Source organism: Mus caroli, chromosome 10, assembly GCF_900094665.2.
Source record: "Mus caroli chromosome 10, CAROLI_EIJ_v1.1, whole genome shotgun sequence".
Lineage (NCBI taxonomy): Eukaryota > Metazoa > Chordata > Mammalia > Rodentia > Muridae > Mus > Mus caroli.
Window position 1 is genome coordinate 107495680 of NC_034579.1, and position 20000 is coordinate 107515679.

Genomic DNA, 20000 nt, shown 5'->3' on the forward strand with positions numbered 1-20000 from the left:
GCTCTCTCTCTGGCTCCTTTCTCCACTGGCTCCTGATGGGGTAAGCAATAAAGTTTGTACTGCAGAAGATTCTTGTTGCCCTGAGCGTGTTCTTACCAGGGGGACACACAAAAGCGCGGGCAACAGAAAATTATCCCTAGTACACTCTTCATCACTGTTATTCCAAATCTACTAATCCTATTGAGCTAGAGAGCCACTAAAATTACCTTATTCAACTCTAATTACTTCCCAGTTTCCTTTTAATAACTGCGTGTGCTGAACACAATTGCACTGGGAGTTTGAGCTTTAACACACTAACATCAGAGGAACATAGATTAGTCCATAAGGAATTATGCAGGATAGATAGGTAGGTAGATAGATAGATAGATAGATAGATAGATAGATAGATAGATAGATAGATAAATAGTATTGGTTTTGCCCACTAGGAGAATTTGCCTCATCAAGTTTCATGCCATTTGCCAGGTAACTTTATTAATATTAATAAAAATTGACAGGGTGTATCTCAAGCCAAATGATCCCAAACATTACCGACTACCAATTGCTTTACACCTCAGTGAATATTTTCCAGTCTGTAAAGTAAAAAGAATTACTAAACAATTTAAAATCTAAAAAGCATTTTGTACTGTTGAGGGCACACACTGGGTCACCCATGAATAGTTTTGTATGAAGACTGAGCCTACAAGGGAGAAAAGAAATCCAATAAATAGAATAGATCTAAGTAATAAACTATTAAAATTCTTCAACTGAAAAAAAGTGCATTTGGGACTCACCCTCCCACTTAAAATTACCCTTTAAAATGCTTTGGGAATATCTGGAGGGCTTCCTTTATAGCTACCATGTTGGATTTGTTCTGTGGGCTACAGCTTCCCCAACAGGTTAAGGTCTGTCTTATTTGTAGGTATATTTCACATCTAAAAGTCCACATAAAGCACATGAAAATTCTCGAAGAGAGCAATAGAAGGTTTTAATACTAGAATGGATCAGGAATAGGACATTTCCACCTGAAATTTCTCAGAAACTTTCTGTAGAACTCCTGGATCTTCCAGTGCCATAATTCAAAGAGTTGTACGTTTAAAACTTTGAAAGATAGCAGATTTTTATGAAAAAGATCACTGTCAAAATGATCACAATACGGTTTATCATTTTTTCCAAAGACTTTTTTCTTTTTTGGCACTTATATGCAAACACCCATCAAAGCTAAATATGCACAGTATGATGAGGACCTACTTCCTTCAGTTAACAAACTGAAAAAATGACAACCCTCACTGGAGATCTCAAAGAACCTCATCAATATGATTATAAGCATAAATCATATAGTATAAGCGAGGCACAGTAGCGTACATCAGTGTCTGGTCCCTAAAGTGACTAACATTGAAGGACTGTAGGTGCCAGGATTGGACAGCTTAAGCTACATAATGAGAGCCTGTCTCAGAAATAAAGCCTGGGCTTGCAGGACAGTAGTTGGTAAAGTGCTTGTTTATCATAGAAAATGTCCTCAATTTGACCCCTAGCACCACAAGGTAAACAAACACACACACATTAATTAATTTTCCATCAACCTTTAATAAGACCTTAATATGCAAACTCTAAATCGATGGTGGCCTGATTATATCCACCCCAGCTCCTAAACCTGGAAAATAACAAATCCCTGTGTATGCTCAAAATGGAAACATCTGAAGGGCCCTGCCACAAGAACAGTGAGCAAAGAGTGTGTCTCTGTAATAGAGCATTTTTGCTACAATCAACGTCTGGATGCTTAACCCTCATTTACATAACAACCTCTCAGGCTCAGTTCCTTGAAATGAAACTAATTTGAAAAGCCTTCTGATCTTAATATAAGCTATTTTTTGCTCTAAAGTTTATGTGAATGGTCACCTCTTGCTGAAAATCGCCTGATTTGGCAACTACCATCAGCAGTAATCCCTCTCTAGACTTTAATAAAATGTTCTTCCCTTTCTCAGGGGCTTTGGATTCCAGTTTGCCTCTAATTAACTCCAGATTGACCAATGGGCAGTGAAGGAAACCATTCACTTCAAGAAGAGGATTATCACAGCCATTATTTTGTTCTAAGTACAGCTGCTCTGTTTAGAAAAAAGAATAAAGAAAATAGGGGCTGAAGAGATGGCTCAGCAGTTGAGCTCTCACAGAGGATGTCATGTGATTCCTAGCATCTTAGTGTGGTCTACGATCACCTGAAAGTCCAGCCCTCCATGATCTGACACCTCTGTCTCCATGTGCACACTCGCATATCCATGCACATACACACCATTTTAAAAATAATGAGCCTTTTTTTAAAAACTGTAAGAAAATGCCGAAAATATAAATCACTTATCTTGCTATGCTCATTTCAAAGAGCCAAGAAAGAGAAAGCAAAGCATAAAATGGCTCATTCCCTCAACGTAGCATTACAGGGGATATAGTTCAAGTAGCTTGTCAATGTCTTCAAAACTATAGTTTGGCAGGAACCAGAGTTGAGATTTCATTTGAAGTCTCATCGTGATACAGAACCTTTTTATTGGTTCTCCTTTCAAAATATATCTGGAATATGCTCACTACTTATCAGTTCCATTGCTGTCATTTGATTCAACACGGGGTGATTTCTTGGTTTGATGCATCCGATTCACTCTGCTCTGGCCTTCTCTCCCCTCAACAGTCTTTTCTGCATGAGACAGCCAATGCCATGGCCTAGCAAGGTTACACCAGATCACAGTTGACACACCTCCTCATCTTGGATGCTGGTACATTCACCCCTGTGCTGAATGCCTAAGCTCATATGATGGTAACAACTGGGAATGGGGCTGGGGAGATACTAACATTTAGATGAGGTCTTGAAAGTAGGAGCCACATGATGAGAACCAGACTTCAGAAAACTTCCCTTCCCTTGGCCATGCAAAAACATCAAAAGAAGGAGGCTATCTGTAAGACAGAAAGGAAGCCCCAAGGAGAGCCTGGCCATCCATACATGCAACCTACTTTTAAATTTTCATTTTATAGAAATGTTTGAAAGTAAATTTCTATTAATTGAGCCATCCAATCTATGGCATTTTATTATGGCCTATCAGTTACAATACCTTTGCTCAATGAAAGTGCATGTCTTTCAACTGCCATTCAACCAGATCTTTCACCATCTTCTGGTTACTTTAAGGATGTCATCCTATGTTAGTTATAGCCATGTACTTTATTCACACTGGCCTCCTTGCCACTTCTCCAGAAGGCTAGATACACTCCTTCATGAGTTGTCTCTCTTTCATATATTGACACAAATAACATATCAGTAAGGTATATTGTCATCCTCCCACACAAAAGAGAAAATTCCTCTCCTATCAACACATCAGACCCTTTCTTCTCTGCACCTCTTCCTCTGTCACAGTTATCAGTTTCAAGCTGTAACTATAAATGTACATGTGTACACATCTACTTTTATCCCCATTAATATGTAAATCCAATTGAAGACTGTTATATCCTTTGTTAACTAGTGATAGCAAATTTTCCAATACCAAATAGAATGGTGCTGATTACCCAACAGACCCTCAACAAATAGGTATCAAATCCATGAATAAATACTGTTTCCTTTTTAAGAACAATGAGAAGATGATGAGCAGAGAAATGGTCACTTTATTTTAGATTATGAAATATCCTCAATCCAAAATTCAGCTTTTAAGAGTCTCACCATTAGAATATCACCAAAAGAAAAAAACCAATTGGTCATTACTAATTCACAGTCACACCCATTTTGAACTAACAATTTATTTATATGGATCTTTACAAAAGAAGATATTCTATAGGGTACATTACTTTTATTTCTAGGTTTAATAAGCTCAAAAAATCACATCACATTTACTTTATAAGACAGAATGTCCTCTTCTCTTTCAAAGAATGAAGTTGGCACCTATGTATTCATTTATAAGCATTGATTTGGTGCCTACTCTGTGCAATGCACCATAAATAGCCTGTTCTCTTAAGGACTTCATTCCAGGAGACAGAGAAGGGAGAGATCAGATATGCTTAGAAAAGAAAAGAAATTACATACAAATAAAATACATGCCAGGTGAAGATAGGAGGTGCTAGTGAACAGGGGTGAAGTGTGGAGGGAGATGGAGAGTGATCACCATGGTTATATTGAAGTAGAAGATCAGATCTCACGCAGAGGCACTTTAGCTATGTACATATCTATGGGGAAAATCTCCAAATTGAAACAAGAATGAGGGCAAAGTCCTTGGGTTGGAGAGTGTTTGGTATGTTGGTGGGGGACAGGGAATAAAAATAGAATAATAAACACAGAAACCATTGGCCTCAAAGAAGTAGGAGATGAGGAATGAGTGTCATAAAGGGGCATTTTATAAGGGTTATTTCAGGCCAAAGGAGCACTGGGTTGAACTCTTCGAGCTTTGGGTCTTTGGGATGTTGCTCAGCCAAGTGGCATTTCCAGATAACTCTAATACTCTGTGGTAAGACTGTACACATGTGTTATAGCTTAGGATGTGGTTATAACCCAAATAGCCTGTCATAAATGAAAAGTGCATTTAATACAGCTAACCTACAGAACATAGGAGTAGCAACTGTCTACCATCATGATTACACACCTGACTGAAACTGTGTCTCAGAACTACTCTCCAGAGGCTCAAAAATTCAAAGCTATATATTGTTAATATAAAGTTATATATTGTTACCCCAGGAAAAGATAGACATTCCAAGTTTGGTTTTGGTTGGAAACATACACTTTTGGTGACATCTTAAAGCTGAAAATGGTTAAGGTGGGCAACTATAAGTCAAACACTATCTGTGAATGCAGCCACCATCTTTTCATACCATTTAACTATAATTAATTTATATCGACCTTTATTTCTTCTTGTTGCTTTGTTTGAGATAGGGTCTCACTAAGCAGAGAAGGTTGGTCCAATTTCACAGTACCCCTGCCTTAGCCTCTCACGGGTTGAACTCATTACCTAACTTAGAGAACATGAAGGAGAGAAGTCACAAAGATGACTGGTGATAAATCAGCAGGTTATAGAGTTTAGAAATGTGCAGCCACATTAACTTCTTGAGTTTAGATGGGTGGGAATAAAAGATTGGTCCAGGTTGTTTTCAAAGTGCCATGAAGTCGGGAGTTCATATTAAGCATGTTAACTTTGTTATTCTCACTGAGCATCTGAAATACTATGGTGTGTGTGTGTGTGTTTACATGATTACATGGTCATAACTCTCTTACCAGGGCAGGCATAGCAACTAGAAGTTCTCTTTCCCAAGGCAAGTCATAGAAAATGTAATTTTATCCCACATTTCAGTGTTGGGAGAAAACATTAAAATGTTCTGCATCTAATCTTGTCTGCTAACAGATAAAATGACTTCATTCAGAAGGAGACTAGTACCATAATGTGGAAGGAACGTCATACACAGAAGGTCCCCTGCCTCCTAAAATGTTAATCAGATAGGCCTTGCTGAGTTTCTCTGGCTGGTTTATTAGCATTAGAACAGACCCCCTCTTTTGCCCAATCATATTTTATATGACTGTAAGGAGTCTGTGCTGGCTGGTTTTGCATGTCAAGTTAACACAAGCTGGAGTTATCACAGAGAAAGTAGCCACCCTTGAGGAAATGCCTCCATGAGATTCCACTGTAAGACATTTTCTCAATTAGTGATCAAGGGGAGAGAGCCCAGCCCATTATGGGTGGTTGGTTCCATCCCTGGGCTGGTGGTCCTGGGTTCTATAAAAAATCAAGCTGAGCAAGCCAGGGGAAGCAAGCCAGTAAGCTGCACCCTCCATGGCTTCTGCATCAACTGCTGCTTCCAAGTTCCTGCCCTGTGAGTTTCTACCCTGACTTCCGTTGGTGACGAACAGGAATGTGGAAATGTAAGCAGAATAAACACTTTCCTTCCCAACTTGCTTCTTGGTCATAATGTTTTGTGCAGACAGAAATACAAACACTGACTAAGACAGAGTCAAACACATTCATGCAATGAATTCTGTATGGGGGACTTTTGGGATAGCATTGGAAATGTAATTGAGGAAAATATGTAATAAAAATATTAAAAATTAAAAAAAAAAGAAAAGAAACATACACGGACAGAACTTAAGGATGGTTAAACACCAGTAGAGCCTTGGAGGGTGCTGGGACCTGAGAAGGCTGCTACTACATAACTTATTGCTCACCTACTCGTGAGAAAAAAATATCTATGCAACAGGTTGGGCTACAGGGAGAATAGAAGTAATCTCTGTCAATTATGTGTGCTAGCAGAAAAACAAAAGAGCATTTTATCTTGACTTTGCTTTTTTTTTCTATGCCATCCAGTGCATCTAGCTGCCAGGTAGAAAGTAAGTGACACTTGAAAGGAACAAGTCTGAGATGTAAATCTAGATGTCTTCTGTATCATGTCTTTGGTGTTTGTAAGACTGGATAGGACCAAAAACTGAGACTCCAACAGAGTGAGTAACAAAGAAAAGAGATATCAAAGTTGATTCCTGGAACACACAACTGTTAAGCAGCTATAAAGATTTCAAGGGGCAAAGAGGTAGAATGAGAAAAGAATAAAGAAAAATGTGTGGTCCTAAAAGAGAGACAAGCATGAGAAAGTGAAGTTGCATCTCAGGGAGTTAGGACGAACACTTGTGTCAGATGCTGCTGATGAAGACTAAAGCCTGATGTTGGGGAATTTGCAGTGTGGGAGCATTAGTGAACTTGGGAAGTTTCTGTGCAGGATGGAGGGCAAAAGGCTGATGCAGAGTACTCTCATGAAAGACAAGAAAAAGAGAGATCAGATTCCATGCACATAGAAAATCCTTTCAAATCAGTTTAGCTGTAAGTGGGAGGAAAGAAATGGATCTGCAGCCAGAGTGAGTAGACCTAGAGGTAGGGGTGCTGAGAAAACAGCACCATATTTTTAATGCTGATAGATAAAGAGTCAAGAAAGAGGAAAGCTGAATTTTGGGAAGAACTGAAGAAGTGCTAAAATGATGTCTTTGAGCAGGTGAGAGAAGAGAATGAGACACCCATCTCTTTCAGACCAATGTGTGTTATTCTTGGTCATCAGGGTGGGCTAGTAGAGGATAAGGCAGAAGGCTTATGCAATAGTCAAATCTGTAACAATGGAAAGTTATTTCCTAACCTAAGAGCCAATTGTCTCTGCTCAGATAAGTCAAAAATTGTGTTGGAGGCCTTGACAAAATATGATGAGGGGAAATTCCATGGTTGTGAATGTCTGAAACTCTTAAAACTCAGGAAGAAATTGGGAGGGGAGGGATATCAAGCAAATAGAATATGTAACAACACTGTCAAGTCAGTAAGACAATTTTTGAGAAGGTTATTAAATTGGATTTGAAGTTTTTATTCAAGATGCCCCAACTTGTTACCATTGTGCAATACAGTGTATAAGTAACTACTCAATAAATGCCTGCTGAATTAATTAGTTAATCCAGCCTTACGGTTACTTTGTGTTACATTAAATCCACCACCTTGTATTATGGCTCACTTGTTTATAGTATAATGATGTCATGTATCATTCCCACCAAAATGCGGTTTTCATTGATTTCTTTCACCTTTAGTATTTTTGTTTATTTATGTTTTATTAGTGGTTAAATATCATAAATAGTGAGTATCATATAGAAGTTCTGTTTGTAATGTAGTACTGAAAGTATACAGCATGTAATAGCTACAAAATAGCTTAACAAGAGCAGTTAAATAGCCATGTTATAGAATAATTAATGAAGAAATAAAATGCCCTGTTAAATTGTGCTAAAATAACTGTTAAGTGTTGGAATAACGGTGTCTATTTTAATAGGATTTGCTGTTGCTTTCACACAAATGGTTGTCAAAATGGGGCTTAGGAACATATAAAACACTTCCTAGTGAAAGAAATTATAGCTATCTTTTTGGTTCACAAGAAAAATCACCTGATGAAAGACTTTTTCAAAATAAATTATCTTCATAAAATATAGTTTGAGTCTCTGTACTCAGAGTACTGGGAGACAAACAGATCCCTGAAATTTACTGGCCATCCTCGCTGAATTGGTGACCATCAAGCTCCTGATTAAACAGAAAACCAAAAGTGAAATAAACTAATGAAAATGATGCTTTAATAGGAGCGAATCATTAGGCAAGTTCCCTGTCTCAAAATCAAGGTGTAGAGAAACCATGCCTGAGATTTACCCCTGACCTCCACATGCGCGCACATACACACACACAAAATCTGGTATGTCTATTAGTACATAAACAAAAACCTATCATTCAAACCAGAATGTCTTGTTCCTGAACTCTAATAAAACTTATCAGCCAGGCAGTGGTGGCGCACGCCTTTAAGCCCAGCACTCAGGAGGCAGAAGCAGGCAGATATCTGAGTTCAAGGCCAGCCTGGTCCACAAAGTGAGTTCCAGGACAGCCAGGGCTATACGGAGAAGCCCTGTCTTGAAAAACAACAACCAAAAAAAGAAAAAGTTTATCCCACTACTTATTTTTTCCAGTCTAGAAAATGTGTTCTCGTTAGTGTGGTTTACAGCGTCCCAGGTATACGTGGGTACCTGCCTTACACAATCCTTAGAATGATCTTTCTCCTTTCTTACCCAGCACTCTCCTCTGAGTTCTCATAAAGTAGAGGCTTCTCTGTAAGAACCTTTCATGGCTGTAACACAGAACTCACACTCTTCATTTAAAGTGCTATTAAATATTACTTTTTAAGACTAAAGCGCTGGGTTATATTTTATGCTTTGTGGGTATCAAATTTGCTTTCATCCGCATAAATACTGTATTCTCTCCCTCAGCATACCCACAATCTCCTTAAGGAGAGAAAAATCTTGTGGCAAAACACTCGTGCTCCCTCTACAATCGCATTCTGTGGCGGGCAGGTAATGAATTCCCCATAAAGGCAAATGCGCTGTGCCTTGAAAAGAAGCAATCAAGCAAACTCCTTTAGGAAACATCGATTTACAAATTACAGAGCAGCAGCAAAGGGAAACAGAAGACTATCTGCCATAATTAATTGAAACCTAAATAAGGTGAGTAACAAAATATTGTGCCAGTCATCCTATCTGCCATCTAATTAACTTATAAACATCTATGATGAAAACGCGTTTGCAAGAGTTGGGTATGTCCTCATGGTATTGCCGCTGCGACTTTTCAGACTTCTTTCCATTCTTCAGTTTTTCTTTCCATGTTTCTTTCTTTTTTTTTTTTTTATTATTATTTTTGGCTTTTCGAGACAGGATTTCTCTGTGTAGCCCTGGCTGTCCTGGAACTCACTTTGGAGACCAAGCTGGCCTCAGTGCTGGGATTAAAGGTGTGCACCACCACACCCGGCTCTTTCCATGTTTCTTGCAGTGGCTATGTATGATTACTTTTACCAGGAAGAAATTTTCAAAACTCCTAATATATTATTTCACTAGTAGATAATTTGCTTTACTAAAGTGATATATACTTTAGCCTATGAGTTCTGAACATTCTTAAAAAGCTGTTTTTAACAGAATTCCAAATTCATCCATTTTTATTTACATGATCTAGTCACATTATTCAGTTACCAAATCCCTTAATTTCTTCCTCTGGAAAATTAGAAAATGATAAATACTACTTCAAAAGGTCATGATAATAACTAAATGGGTAAAAATGTACAAAGAGCTCTTAAGAATAACTCACATTTCATAAACAAAAAGTTGCCATTTTGTTATTTATATGATCTATCTGTAATATGAAAGATAACTATGTAATATGTAATTATATATAAAATAAATATATAGTATATATGTTTACAATGTGATTTATAATGAGCACTTCAAGTGCTCACAAAATTAGGACGCATAGTTATAAAAGGTGTCGTTGCATTATAACCAAGCTTACCCTAATGTGTTGCATAACCCAATACCAAGAAGTAAAATATCTACATACCTCATACGAACAGTTTTAATTACTCATTTTAGAGACCTTAAAACAAATCATACTGTATAGACTCTCAGCTTCTGTTAGCTTTAAAATAATAAATAAATAGCTTTGTTTATCAAGGAGAATAAACTGGCATCCTAACCTAACAAGAAGCAGTAGAATTCATCTCAAGGATCTCTCCCATAAGCTACTTGGTATGAAAACTCAAATCCTTAGATAGATCAGCTCTCATGAGCTGTACCACAGTCAACAAAGGGAAACTGTTCAGCATTTGAAATGAATCAGAAGATCAGCCTTAGTCCATGGTGATCTGATAGGATGCATGGGACAATTTCAATATTTTTGTATCTGTTGAGGCCTGTTTTGTGACCTATTATGTGGTCAATTTTGGAGAAGGTACCATGAGGTGCTGAGAAGAAGGTATATCCTTTTGTTTTAGGATAAAATGTTCTGTAGATATCTGTCAGATCCATTTGTTCTGCTTGTGGACGTTGTACATCGTGGTGCGCACTAGGCTCCGCACCACGATGTACAACGTCCACAAGCAGAAGTGCCCCTCTTTGTCTTTTTTGATGACTTTGGATTGGAAGTCAATCTTATCAGATATTAGAATGGCTACTCCAGCTTGTTTCTTCATNCCATTTGCTTGGAAAATTGTTTTCCAGCCTTTCATTCTGAGGTAGTGTTTATCTTTTTCTCTGAGATGAGTTTCCTGTAAGCAGCAAAATGTTGGGTCTTGTTTGTGTAGCCAGTTTGTTAGTCTATGTCTTTTTATNGGGGAGTTGAGTCCATTGATATTAAGAGATATTAAGGAAAAGTAATAAGTGAGAAGTCCAGAAACAATATAGTGAAAAGTAAAACAGATAAAATGGCTTCAAATAAAAAATAAGAAAAATCCAAGCCAGGTATAGCGACTATGTCTGCAACCTTAGGACTTGGGATATTGAGGAAGGGGATCATAGGACATAGGGGATCATAGTGAGATAGGACTTGGACTCTCAAAGAGTCGGGGCACAGGAAGCTTATCATGGCCTCCTGAGCTCCGTTAGCTTCTACCCCACTGCACCCAAGACAGAATGCCGAGCCCTTTCCTAGCTCTCTTGCTTGAACTGGTTGTCTCTTTACCACTTCAAACACTTCATAAAGCTCTAAGCTCAAACTCTAGGCACTTTGTCCCTTCTGATCATAACTCATGTCACGCGATTTCCACTGGGCTTGAGTTTCCATTCTCTTGAACTGATATCTAAACTCTTCCAAATAAATAGCTCCATGTGAAAAACTATAATTAATTATTAATTTTTAAAAGCCTCAGTCTCTCATGCATGCCATATCTAGCTCTCATATACTTCTTAAACTTTTATTCTGGTTATTAATTAATATTGATTGATTGACTTAAACCAGGTATCACAACATAGCCCAGCTGGCTTTAAATTTGTCATCCTCCTGCTTCAGCCTTTTAAGTGCTGGAATGATTGTGGGGTGCCAATGTTCCCAGCATGTTAGCTACTTAAATGATTCTCTCTGACTTTTAGGCTATATTTTTTACCATTTGGCTTTCTGTCCATCTTCACCTGGTAGAACGAAATCTCTAGGAAAGAAAGGAGTTTTGCCTATTTTAGTCACTATAGTATTTTTTAATCACATGAAAAAAATTACTGTAGCAGACTCTTACTAAATGCACACAGAACATATGAAGGAAGGAAAGAAGGGTAGAATGGACCTCAGAAACAATTTTTGATAAATCTGAAGAGTCAAAGCAGTCTCTGTTAAAGTCTAGAATACATCTACAGGTGTCATTAGCACAGGCCGAGCTCATGAAAATAATATTTACTTAAAGTATAGTTCATAACATGCAATGGAAGGTGAAGATTTCTCAGAAATGATTCTGTGACTAGGGATCATTACATGAGGCATATTTAGAGAATGTACTTACAAATCCATTAGCATACACATCTACAGACATAGGAAATAAGTAGACCTTTACAAGAAATTTCATAAAGCACCCTAAGCTGCAGAAACTCCCCTCAATATATAAAATGGAGTAAGCTGGGGCAAGTCAAATCATTCAATTATATACACCATAAGGTAGCTTAACAAGTAGGAGCAACGGTGAATAAAGCTTTTTTTTTCCTCCAGATGAAAGCCTGCATGGTTCAATTGTGAGTGGAAAAGGGAAGCAGAAATGAATCCTGCTGCAAGCTGACAGTTACATGGAACCCCCTGAAGTTATAAATTGAGTTCCTCTGCTAATTACTGGTCTGAAGGGGACAGTGAAAGATCCTCATTTTATTTCTCTTGCTGAACTTGCAACACAAGCACTCTTGAATTTTACATTAGGGTCAAGCTGGGAAGTTCCCAGTTACCTGGTATAGATAACAGCACCACATCCCATGCAAATAAGGTCAGGCAGTCTTTCCTGCCTTGGGTGACTATAAGAGAGATGCTGGTGAAATAGATTCTAAAAGGTAGTAGATTTCTTTAAAAGAGAAAAAAGGAAAAAGAGGAGAGGGCACAGATCCAATTTGAAATAAAACTCTGTTTATAAATGCAGAGTGAATATTTACAAAAGACCTCACAATTGGGCAATACATTTCATAAAAATGGAATGCCATGCCCATAAATGACAATGTCAACTTCCCATCTACTTTGTCAACTACACATTTTATGACCAATAAAGCCACTCAGCAGGCAGGTACTTTAATGAAATAGGCCCAGTTCCCCAGGGAGGTGAATCTGTAGTTCAAACTCACATTTTGATCAAATAAACACTTTATTCTTCCCACCCCACCCCACCCCCAAAAATGTATCTTATGTGGATTCTGACAACAAAAGGAAACAACACTTGGGAAGAAAATTGGTGACAGGGGGTGAGTGGGGAACAAAGAGCAGTTATGACGTCACATCCCTTCTGAAAAGGCAAAATAACTTCAACACTTCTAATGCCTATGTGCACCCTTTATAATATCCTGGAACGTTCTAGCTCATTTCCTGCCAAAAGCACAGCTCATTCAAATTAGAATAATACATTAATGTGTTTATTCACAGGACCAACAATTACTGAACACATTCACTCTGCAAAAGTATGAATATGTACAAGAGCATTCCACTATTATAACAATTTCCATTATTACCAAGTTTCTCTTCTGTCACTTTTTTATTAGCTTAACTGTGTACTACAAATACAATCTTAAAAAAATAATCTAAAGAAAAGCCAATTCATTAAGATCTGACATATACCAATTTGGAGAGAGAAAGGCTATCCACATTAGCTCTGTGTACAATATTACCTACTTAAAAGAGTCACAAGGACCTGGGTGTCTCAATGGTAGAAAACACCTTCAATCCCTTATATGCAATGAGCTCTAATTGCATCTACCCATATGGTCATTGTAGTTATTAAGCTTGATTTTTAGCAAGCACCCTTCTATTGGATGAATTTAACAAATTGTAACTATTTAGGTTTTTTTTTATTTTTTTTTTTTTTGAATTCTCAAATGACGCCTTCCATAATTCCCATGAGCACTTACTGGCAAGACTTCAGGTCATTAATCTTATTTTACCTCTTCAGAAGAAATTATTTTTGTACTCCTCATCTCTAAAAATATAAATCTTTGAATTTTTATGCCACTAGATGCCTCAGCTAGTGGTAAAGAAGAAATTCCACCTTTCAGAAGTTCTTCCAATAAAATAACCAAGAAGTTCTTACCTAATTTTGGCAAAGAATAGGGCACTTTAAAGTAGTCTTCATAAAACTCTATTAATCTCTTTGTAATGTGCAGAGCATAGTCCCCGGATCCTCTTCTGATAGCGTCGGGTCTTGCATATAATCGGACCTAATTAAAAATATAGATAAAAGTTACTTCAGCTTTTCGGTACTTGAGTTTTATTTTCTGTGAACATATGAATCTGCACAAATCACTTTGGATAGTATAAAAATTAAACAGTGTTCTTGTTTATATATCAAAACACATTGCGGCAAAAGAGCCAAATTGAAACAATTGATGTGGCTGAGTCGAGCAAGTCACAATTTACTCACTTTCCAGGATGACATAGAAACGATTTATACACCTTGCGTCAAAATAAATATTCTAAGTTATCACTTACATGTGCTTGCTAGAGATATGAAGGCATGGTGGATTAGTATAATGGATTCTTGGCTCAGCAAGAGAGAAAACTCATGGTCTGTTATGACATGCTGCATCCAGCTTTGGAAGAATTAATAGATTGGAAGTGTGTGTGTGTGTGTGTGTGTGTGTGTGTGTGTGTGTGTGTGTGTGTGTGTGTGAAACAGAGAGAGAGAGAGAGAGAGAGAGAGAGTGTGTGTACATATATCTTACTTATGCTTCCTTTTTCTCATTCTTGTGCCTTTGAAATCAACTGTTTTTATTCCAAAATCATAAAGTGAGAACAGAAAACTTTTCATGTACATAAGCAACCACCATTCAGGAAAGCTGTCTGCACCTGCTCCTAGATCCAAAACCAGCTGATGTAATTCATATTTTTAACACAATTTGGGCACTTATTATTGATTCCTAAAACAAGCATCATAAATTATCTAGTCCTTGGCCAAAATAAAAAAGTCCCAAAGTGAGAAACATAGAACTGAACAGAGCCAACAATCCTATAGAAAAGGTTAAAATGAGATTAGTTTTCATGAAGCTTTCATAAAGCTATCCAGCATCTTTCCTTCCAAAGGCTAAATCTATTTTTCACAGATGTGGTCCCTAATCCTCATATCAATTCTGTGAATAAGAAGCATGCTTTTCATGCAGCAATAGAAAGGATTGCAGCATGGGAGTTGGATTTTAGTCTTACTCTGCCACTAACCAAGCTGGAGGACACTGAACAAATCATTTAACCTCTTTGGGACTTATTTATGAAGTGATGGTGTTGACCACCAGCTAGTTGCTGACGTGCTTTTCAGTTCTAAAACACATTACCTCCAATCCCATTTTACAAATAACAGAGTCTGTGTTGTTTTTTAAATCACTACAAAAAAACCAAGTGGTTTACTCAATATACCAAAATGGATATTTATTTTCAACAGTGAAACAACAAAAAAGTTGTACTCAGTTATAATGTAAAAAATTGATTATACAATTAACTCTCTATTAGCCCAGCCTAAGAGAGAACAGAGATGTATAGTCAAAAATAGACAGGGTTGAAACAAGGAAAATACATTCTGACTTCATGTTGGAAAGACGTGTAATTCACTAAGGTACCCACTAAATTCAATAACAATTGTTTACTTAAATTGCAAACTACTTACTCCCTATCAGCAAAATCAAGTGGCAAATTTAGTTGATAGCCATCAACAGTCTTAACGGGAAATGATATAAAACCAAAAGCTGTTAGGACAGACCATGTACATACAACAGTAGAACCTGTCGCTCAGAGAGGCAGTAGGTACCCTGCCACAACATCAACTCTTTACAAACATGGAATGCCTTATACAAAGTTCTCAAAAAAAAAAAAAAAAACCATCCTTCAGAGAAGATGAAGGCATAGTTGATTTAGAAATAGAGGTTCTCAAATCTGTGCCTTCAGCACACAAGGTACCTACTGCACTCATGCTATCACAGAAGCCATGTGTACCTGTCCAAGATCAAAGCAGGCAACAATCCAGAGTGGAATAGAAAGAGGTTCATGAGGGGTCTATGGATAGACAAGTTAATAAATTAAAGAAAATAAAGGGGGGCATAAAGTTGCAAGGATATAGCTATGTGGGTGGAGTGTGGCATTCTCAAAACATTAATAAAACTGAAAACCAAGTAAACAAATCCAGACTAATTGTAAAGGCACTCACAGGCAGAGATTGCTTACAAGGGAGTGAGGGAAGCAGAATTGAAGAATAAAAAGCAAGCAAGCAAGCAAGCAAGGAGATGGGAGCTGAGCACACCAAATGAAAAAGAAGACAGAGCTTGGGCACTACAAGCATCCACCAGAGACCACTGGTAACCATTCATTATGCATTCATTCAATCATGAGACTGCTTCTTTGGCATGATTTTTATACCAGATTCAAGATATTTTCACTTCCTGCTCTGGAGCACATGCTGTCTACCTAATCAAAGGAGCCACAGAACATAGGAAAAACAATGTCTGTGGAATGACCATTCTCAAAGACCCTCTCAGTAATTAGAAGTGAATGACAACTAGTGAAAGGGGTTATACACATGACAAACTACAAATCTCAGATGGACACCGAGGAAAGAGGAGGATTTTAGAAACCCCCTGGTAAGTAACTGATAAATTGATGCTGTATCCATACTACCATCCATGGACTACTGCAATGTGACATAACAAGGGTCACCGACTTAACATCTAGGGAGCACCATTGATTTGGGTTGAATCACAATCATGTCTGTCAATCAAGCCTACCAGTTAGTCAAGCAAACTCTAGAGCCAAGCAGGAGAAACACAGTTAAATCAATCTGGTTGTCAAGATTTGATGGAAATAATCCAACTTGAATGAGAAGACAAAACAGACTCATGCTGAACACAATGTCTTCATTCTCTGGTTCAGACATTTATTGCAGGCCTGCTGTGTTTCAGGCATTGTACTAGGGAATAGAAATAGAACAATAAAACCCCGACTACAAAATGAACAAGACATTTATACTTACTGCTCTTAAGAGGTTCACCGTGTGTGGAAAACAAACAAATAAATCACCAACAAAAATACAACCCAAGAAATAAAGCACTGCACGTTCTGTCTCCCCACTCAACAGAGCACAGAGCTAAACCCTATCTCAGCCCTCATCTTTCTGACGCCATCATTCCCAAAATAACCCCTTTGTTTCCATTTCATCAGCTTATGGTTCCATAGCACAAACAAATCCTCTGTATTCTTTCTTATGATTTGTGTTACCCTTGTTGGTTTTGCACTGTTTTCTTTTATCAGATGAAGACTCACGATGTAGGAAAGCCTGGCTCCAGGTTGTGATCTCCGTGCCTAAGTCTCCAAAGTTCTGGGATCATACGTATGCACCACCATCCCCAACTTCCTATGCTTCTCTGTTTTGTTTTGCTTTGCACTTCATACAGATCTTCCAATTTGAATTCTCATACAAATAATGAGAGTTAACATCTAAGCCAGAACACTTTAAAGAATGAGGGGTCTACCACTGTCTGAGAGACAGTGGGTATAAGTAAGGCATTTGTTATTTACCCTCCCTGTTTCTAGTCTCCCTTACACCAAGGAAAAACAGCTTTTCTCCCACTGCTCTACTAGAACTGATCTCAACAGGATCAGTAATAACCACATGGTGGCAAATCTAACATCCAATCCAGAGCTCAACCCATCAGCAGAATGTACATTTAGTTGATTATCGAATGTCCTTGAAACAGCTTCTTCCTGTGAACCAGTCACGTCTCAATGTTGGGGGATTCCTTGCTTCAATGCATAGACCTCTTTGCTTCTCTGTTTACACTCAGTCCTTTAATTATAATGACTAGCTTTGTGTTTGTGTGACTTCCAAAGTGATGACTTACCTAACAATTCTGGGCTTCCATAATCATTAACCAACTGTCCACTTGGCATCTCCACTTTGAATCTCAGACACCACATTCCAAAGGCAAATTCCTGCTGATCCATACACACGGATATTCCTTCCAAACTTTCCCCATCTCACTTAAACACGCTTCCATCCTGATGTCTGGACCCAACATCTCCGCATCCTTGTTTCCCTCATAAGCCAGATTATCCAATTGCCTCTGCCTTCAAAGCATACCCAGAGTCCTGCTGATCTCACCACATGACTGCTACCACTCTGGTCCCAGCTGTCTATTTCTTATTGTTCTCCACACACTAATCACAGTCTCTCTGATACATGAGGATCAAAAGGTGTTATTCTTCCACTTTTTTATCACCTTTCTATGTCATTTAGAGTAAAACCCCAAGGGTTTTAAAAAAATCTACACACACATTAGATTTCTATAGTTCCCTTGCTTTGTTCCTACTGCTCTGCCAACATGCATATCAAACTCAAGGCTTTAAAGTTCTCACTACATCGCTCCATGACACATTCCTTCATCATCTTCAGATAGCTGCCTAAGTATCTCAAGCTCCTGGAAACCCTCCTGCTGACCCCCCACTGTCTAACCCTTCCCAAGATTTACCCTGAGACACTACCATTCGATTAAGTGGGTGCATTGATTATCCATTTTTATCTCTTCCTGCCTTCTTCCCCATGAATATAACTTGAATAGGGACAGAGAATTTACTCTGATCCATCTAACTACATGAATGTGTTATATTTTTAGGTCAAAATATTGTGTATAGAGTGTTATGTATGTAAGCCTTTGATAAATGATTTAACCAGAGAAATAAATTTTACAGGCATATATACAGATCCTTAAAAAAAATAAGTCCTATGCCTCAAGAAGAGCAAATGTTTTAGCTTAATCTTTAAAGAATAAATAAATAAACCTGGGTGATGGGAAGGATGGCTAAACAGTTAAGAGCATTTACTATTTATGCAGAGGACTCAGGTTTGTTTCCCATCATCCACTTGGAAGCTTGCAAGCATCTGTAACTCCAGTCCCAGAAGATCCAATGCCTTCTTATGCCTTCTTTGGGTACCATTAACAGACATAGTACAAATACATACATGCAAACAGAACACTCATACACACAAAGTAAAGTAAATAAATCTTTTAGTTTAAAGCTAGATGTAGTAAGAGCTCTTATCCACTGAACCATGTTATTTTACGAATATAAATATAAAAACCCATGGTCTCCTGGGGCTAATATATCATTCAACATGTTTTTAATACTTTGATTCTGTTTGATCTTCTGTGGTAGGCAAGATAACTCCCCAGATAATAGTGTTCAAGTCCTAATCCTATCCTGACAAACCATCTTTGCAGGTGTAATTTATTAATAAGTGAATTTGACAATGGGGAAGGGAGCTAGATGTAGTAAGCTACAAAATGGGTGTGTATGCAAGATCCCAGACCAAAAATTTGCAATGCTTATGTGTGTGTTTGTTTAATTATTTATTTGTTGGTGGTGCATTGATGTAGCACATGTGTGGTATAACAGGATAATTTGCAAGATTCGGTTCTCTATTTCCACCACACATGTCCTCGGGGTTGAGCTCAGGTTATCAGACCTAGTATCAACCTCCTTTACTGAATGGGCCATCTCATCACCCAGCCAGAACAAAGTATCAACAAGACAATAGCAAGGACCAAATAGTAAGTGATCTCAAAGGGACTACTAACCTCTCAGACTTTATGATATTAGATGTAGAGACCCAGAGGAAGATATTAAGCAAGGGAGTGATATGTCTATTGGTACATTTTAGAAAGATCACAGGGCAAATAAACCAAGATATCAGACTATGTAAAATTGCATGCAGAGAGGCAGAATACATAAATGAGATGTACAATGATAAATGGGATATGTAAAGAGAAATAGAAAGCCCAGTTACAGATGTGTCTGTAAACCCTGTTGTAAAATAAGAATGTAAAACTGTGAGCATAGCACCACCATTTAAAGCCCTGAGCCACAGAATGCTATGATCAGAATTAAGTTTGGGAGCAACTGCATTGGCATCAGCAAAGGTGATAGATTAGAAAGAAAATGGGATAAGGAAGTAGGTTACAGTAGTGTAGAAGTCCAGGTGAAAGATGGTAGAAGTTAGAACTGAAGAGAGGCAGTAGGGATGCAAGGAAATGGATGGATGCATTCAATTGATCCTAATGCTGTTGAACAAGCCCTTTAGTTACTGAGTAAAGCCAATTGTAGTCACAGTCTCACTTAAAAACAGTTATTCACCTACTCTGTATTCAGGTGCTCACTCCAGGGCCCTGCAGAAACAAGTGAGATCTAGTTGAAGGATCAGGGGAAACAGCCAAACTGGTTCACAAACTGAGTGATTCCTGTGTGGTTAATGGAGTAAATTTAGAGGTAATTTTCTTTGTAGTTAGGGGAGAACACCATAGGCCTTTGCTTCTTTGAAAGCGACTAGGTTCTACATAATCACAACATGGAGACTGAATCTTCATGAAGACACAGTTATCACTTATGGGCAATGAAATATAATTTTATTACAGTCCGCTTATTTGCATTTTCTGACATTCTCTGATAAGGCTCTAGCTCTGAAAACGTAAATTGCTTTCCAGAATTTAT

The 20000-nt window shown here is 37.9% G+C and overlaps 1 protein-coding gene across 1 annotated transcript in view; it reads right to left on the reverse strand.

Annotated features, from left to right (window-relative positions):
* The window catches only part of Trhde (thyrotropin releasing hormone degrading enzyme), a 398108-nt gene that overhangs the window by 271904 nt on the left and 106204 nt on the right, over positions 1-20000 (reverse strand). The window contains exon 3 of the mRNA XM_021175200.2: positions 13570-13696. Coding sequence (XP_021030859.1) covers positions 13570-13696 — 127 coding nt within the window. The remainder of the gene's footprint in view (positions 1-13569; positions 13697-20000) is intronic.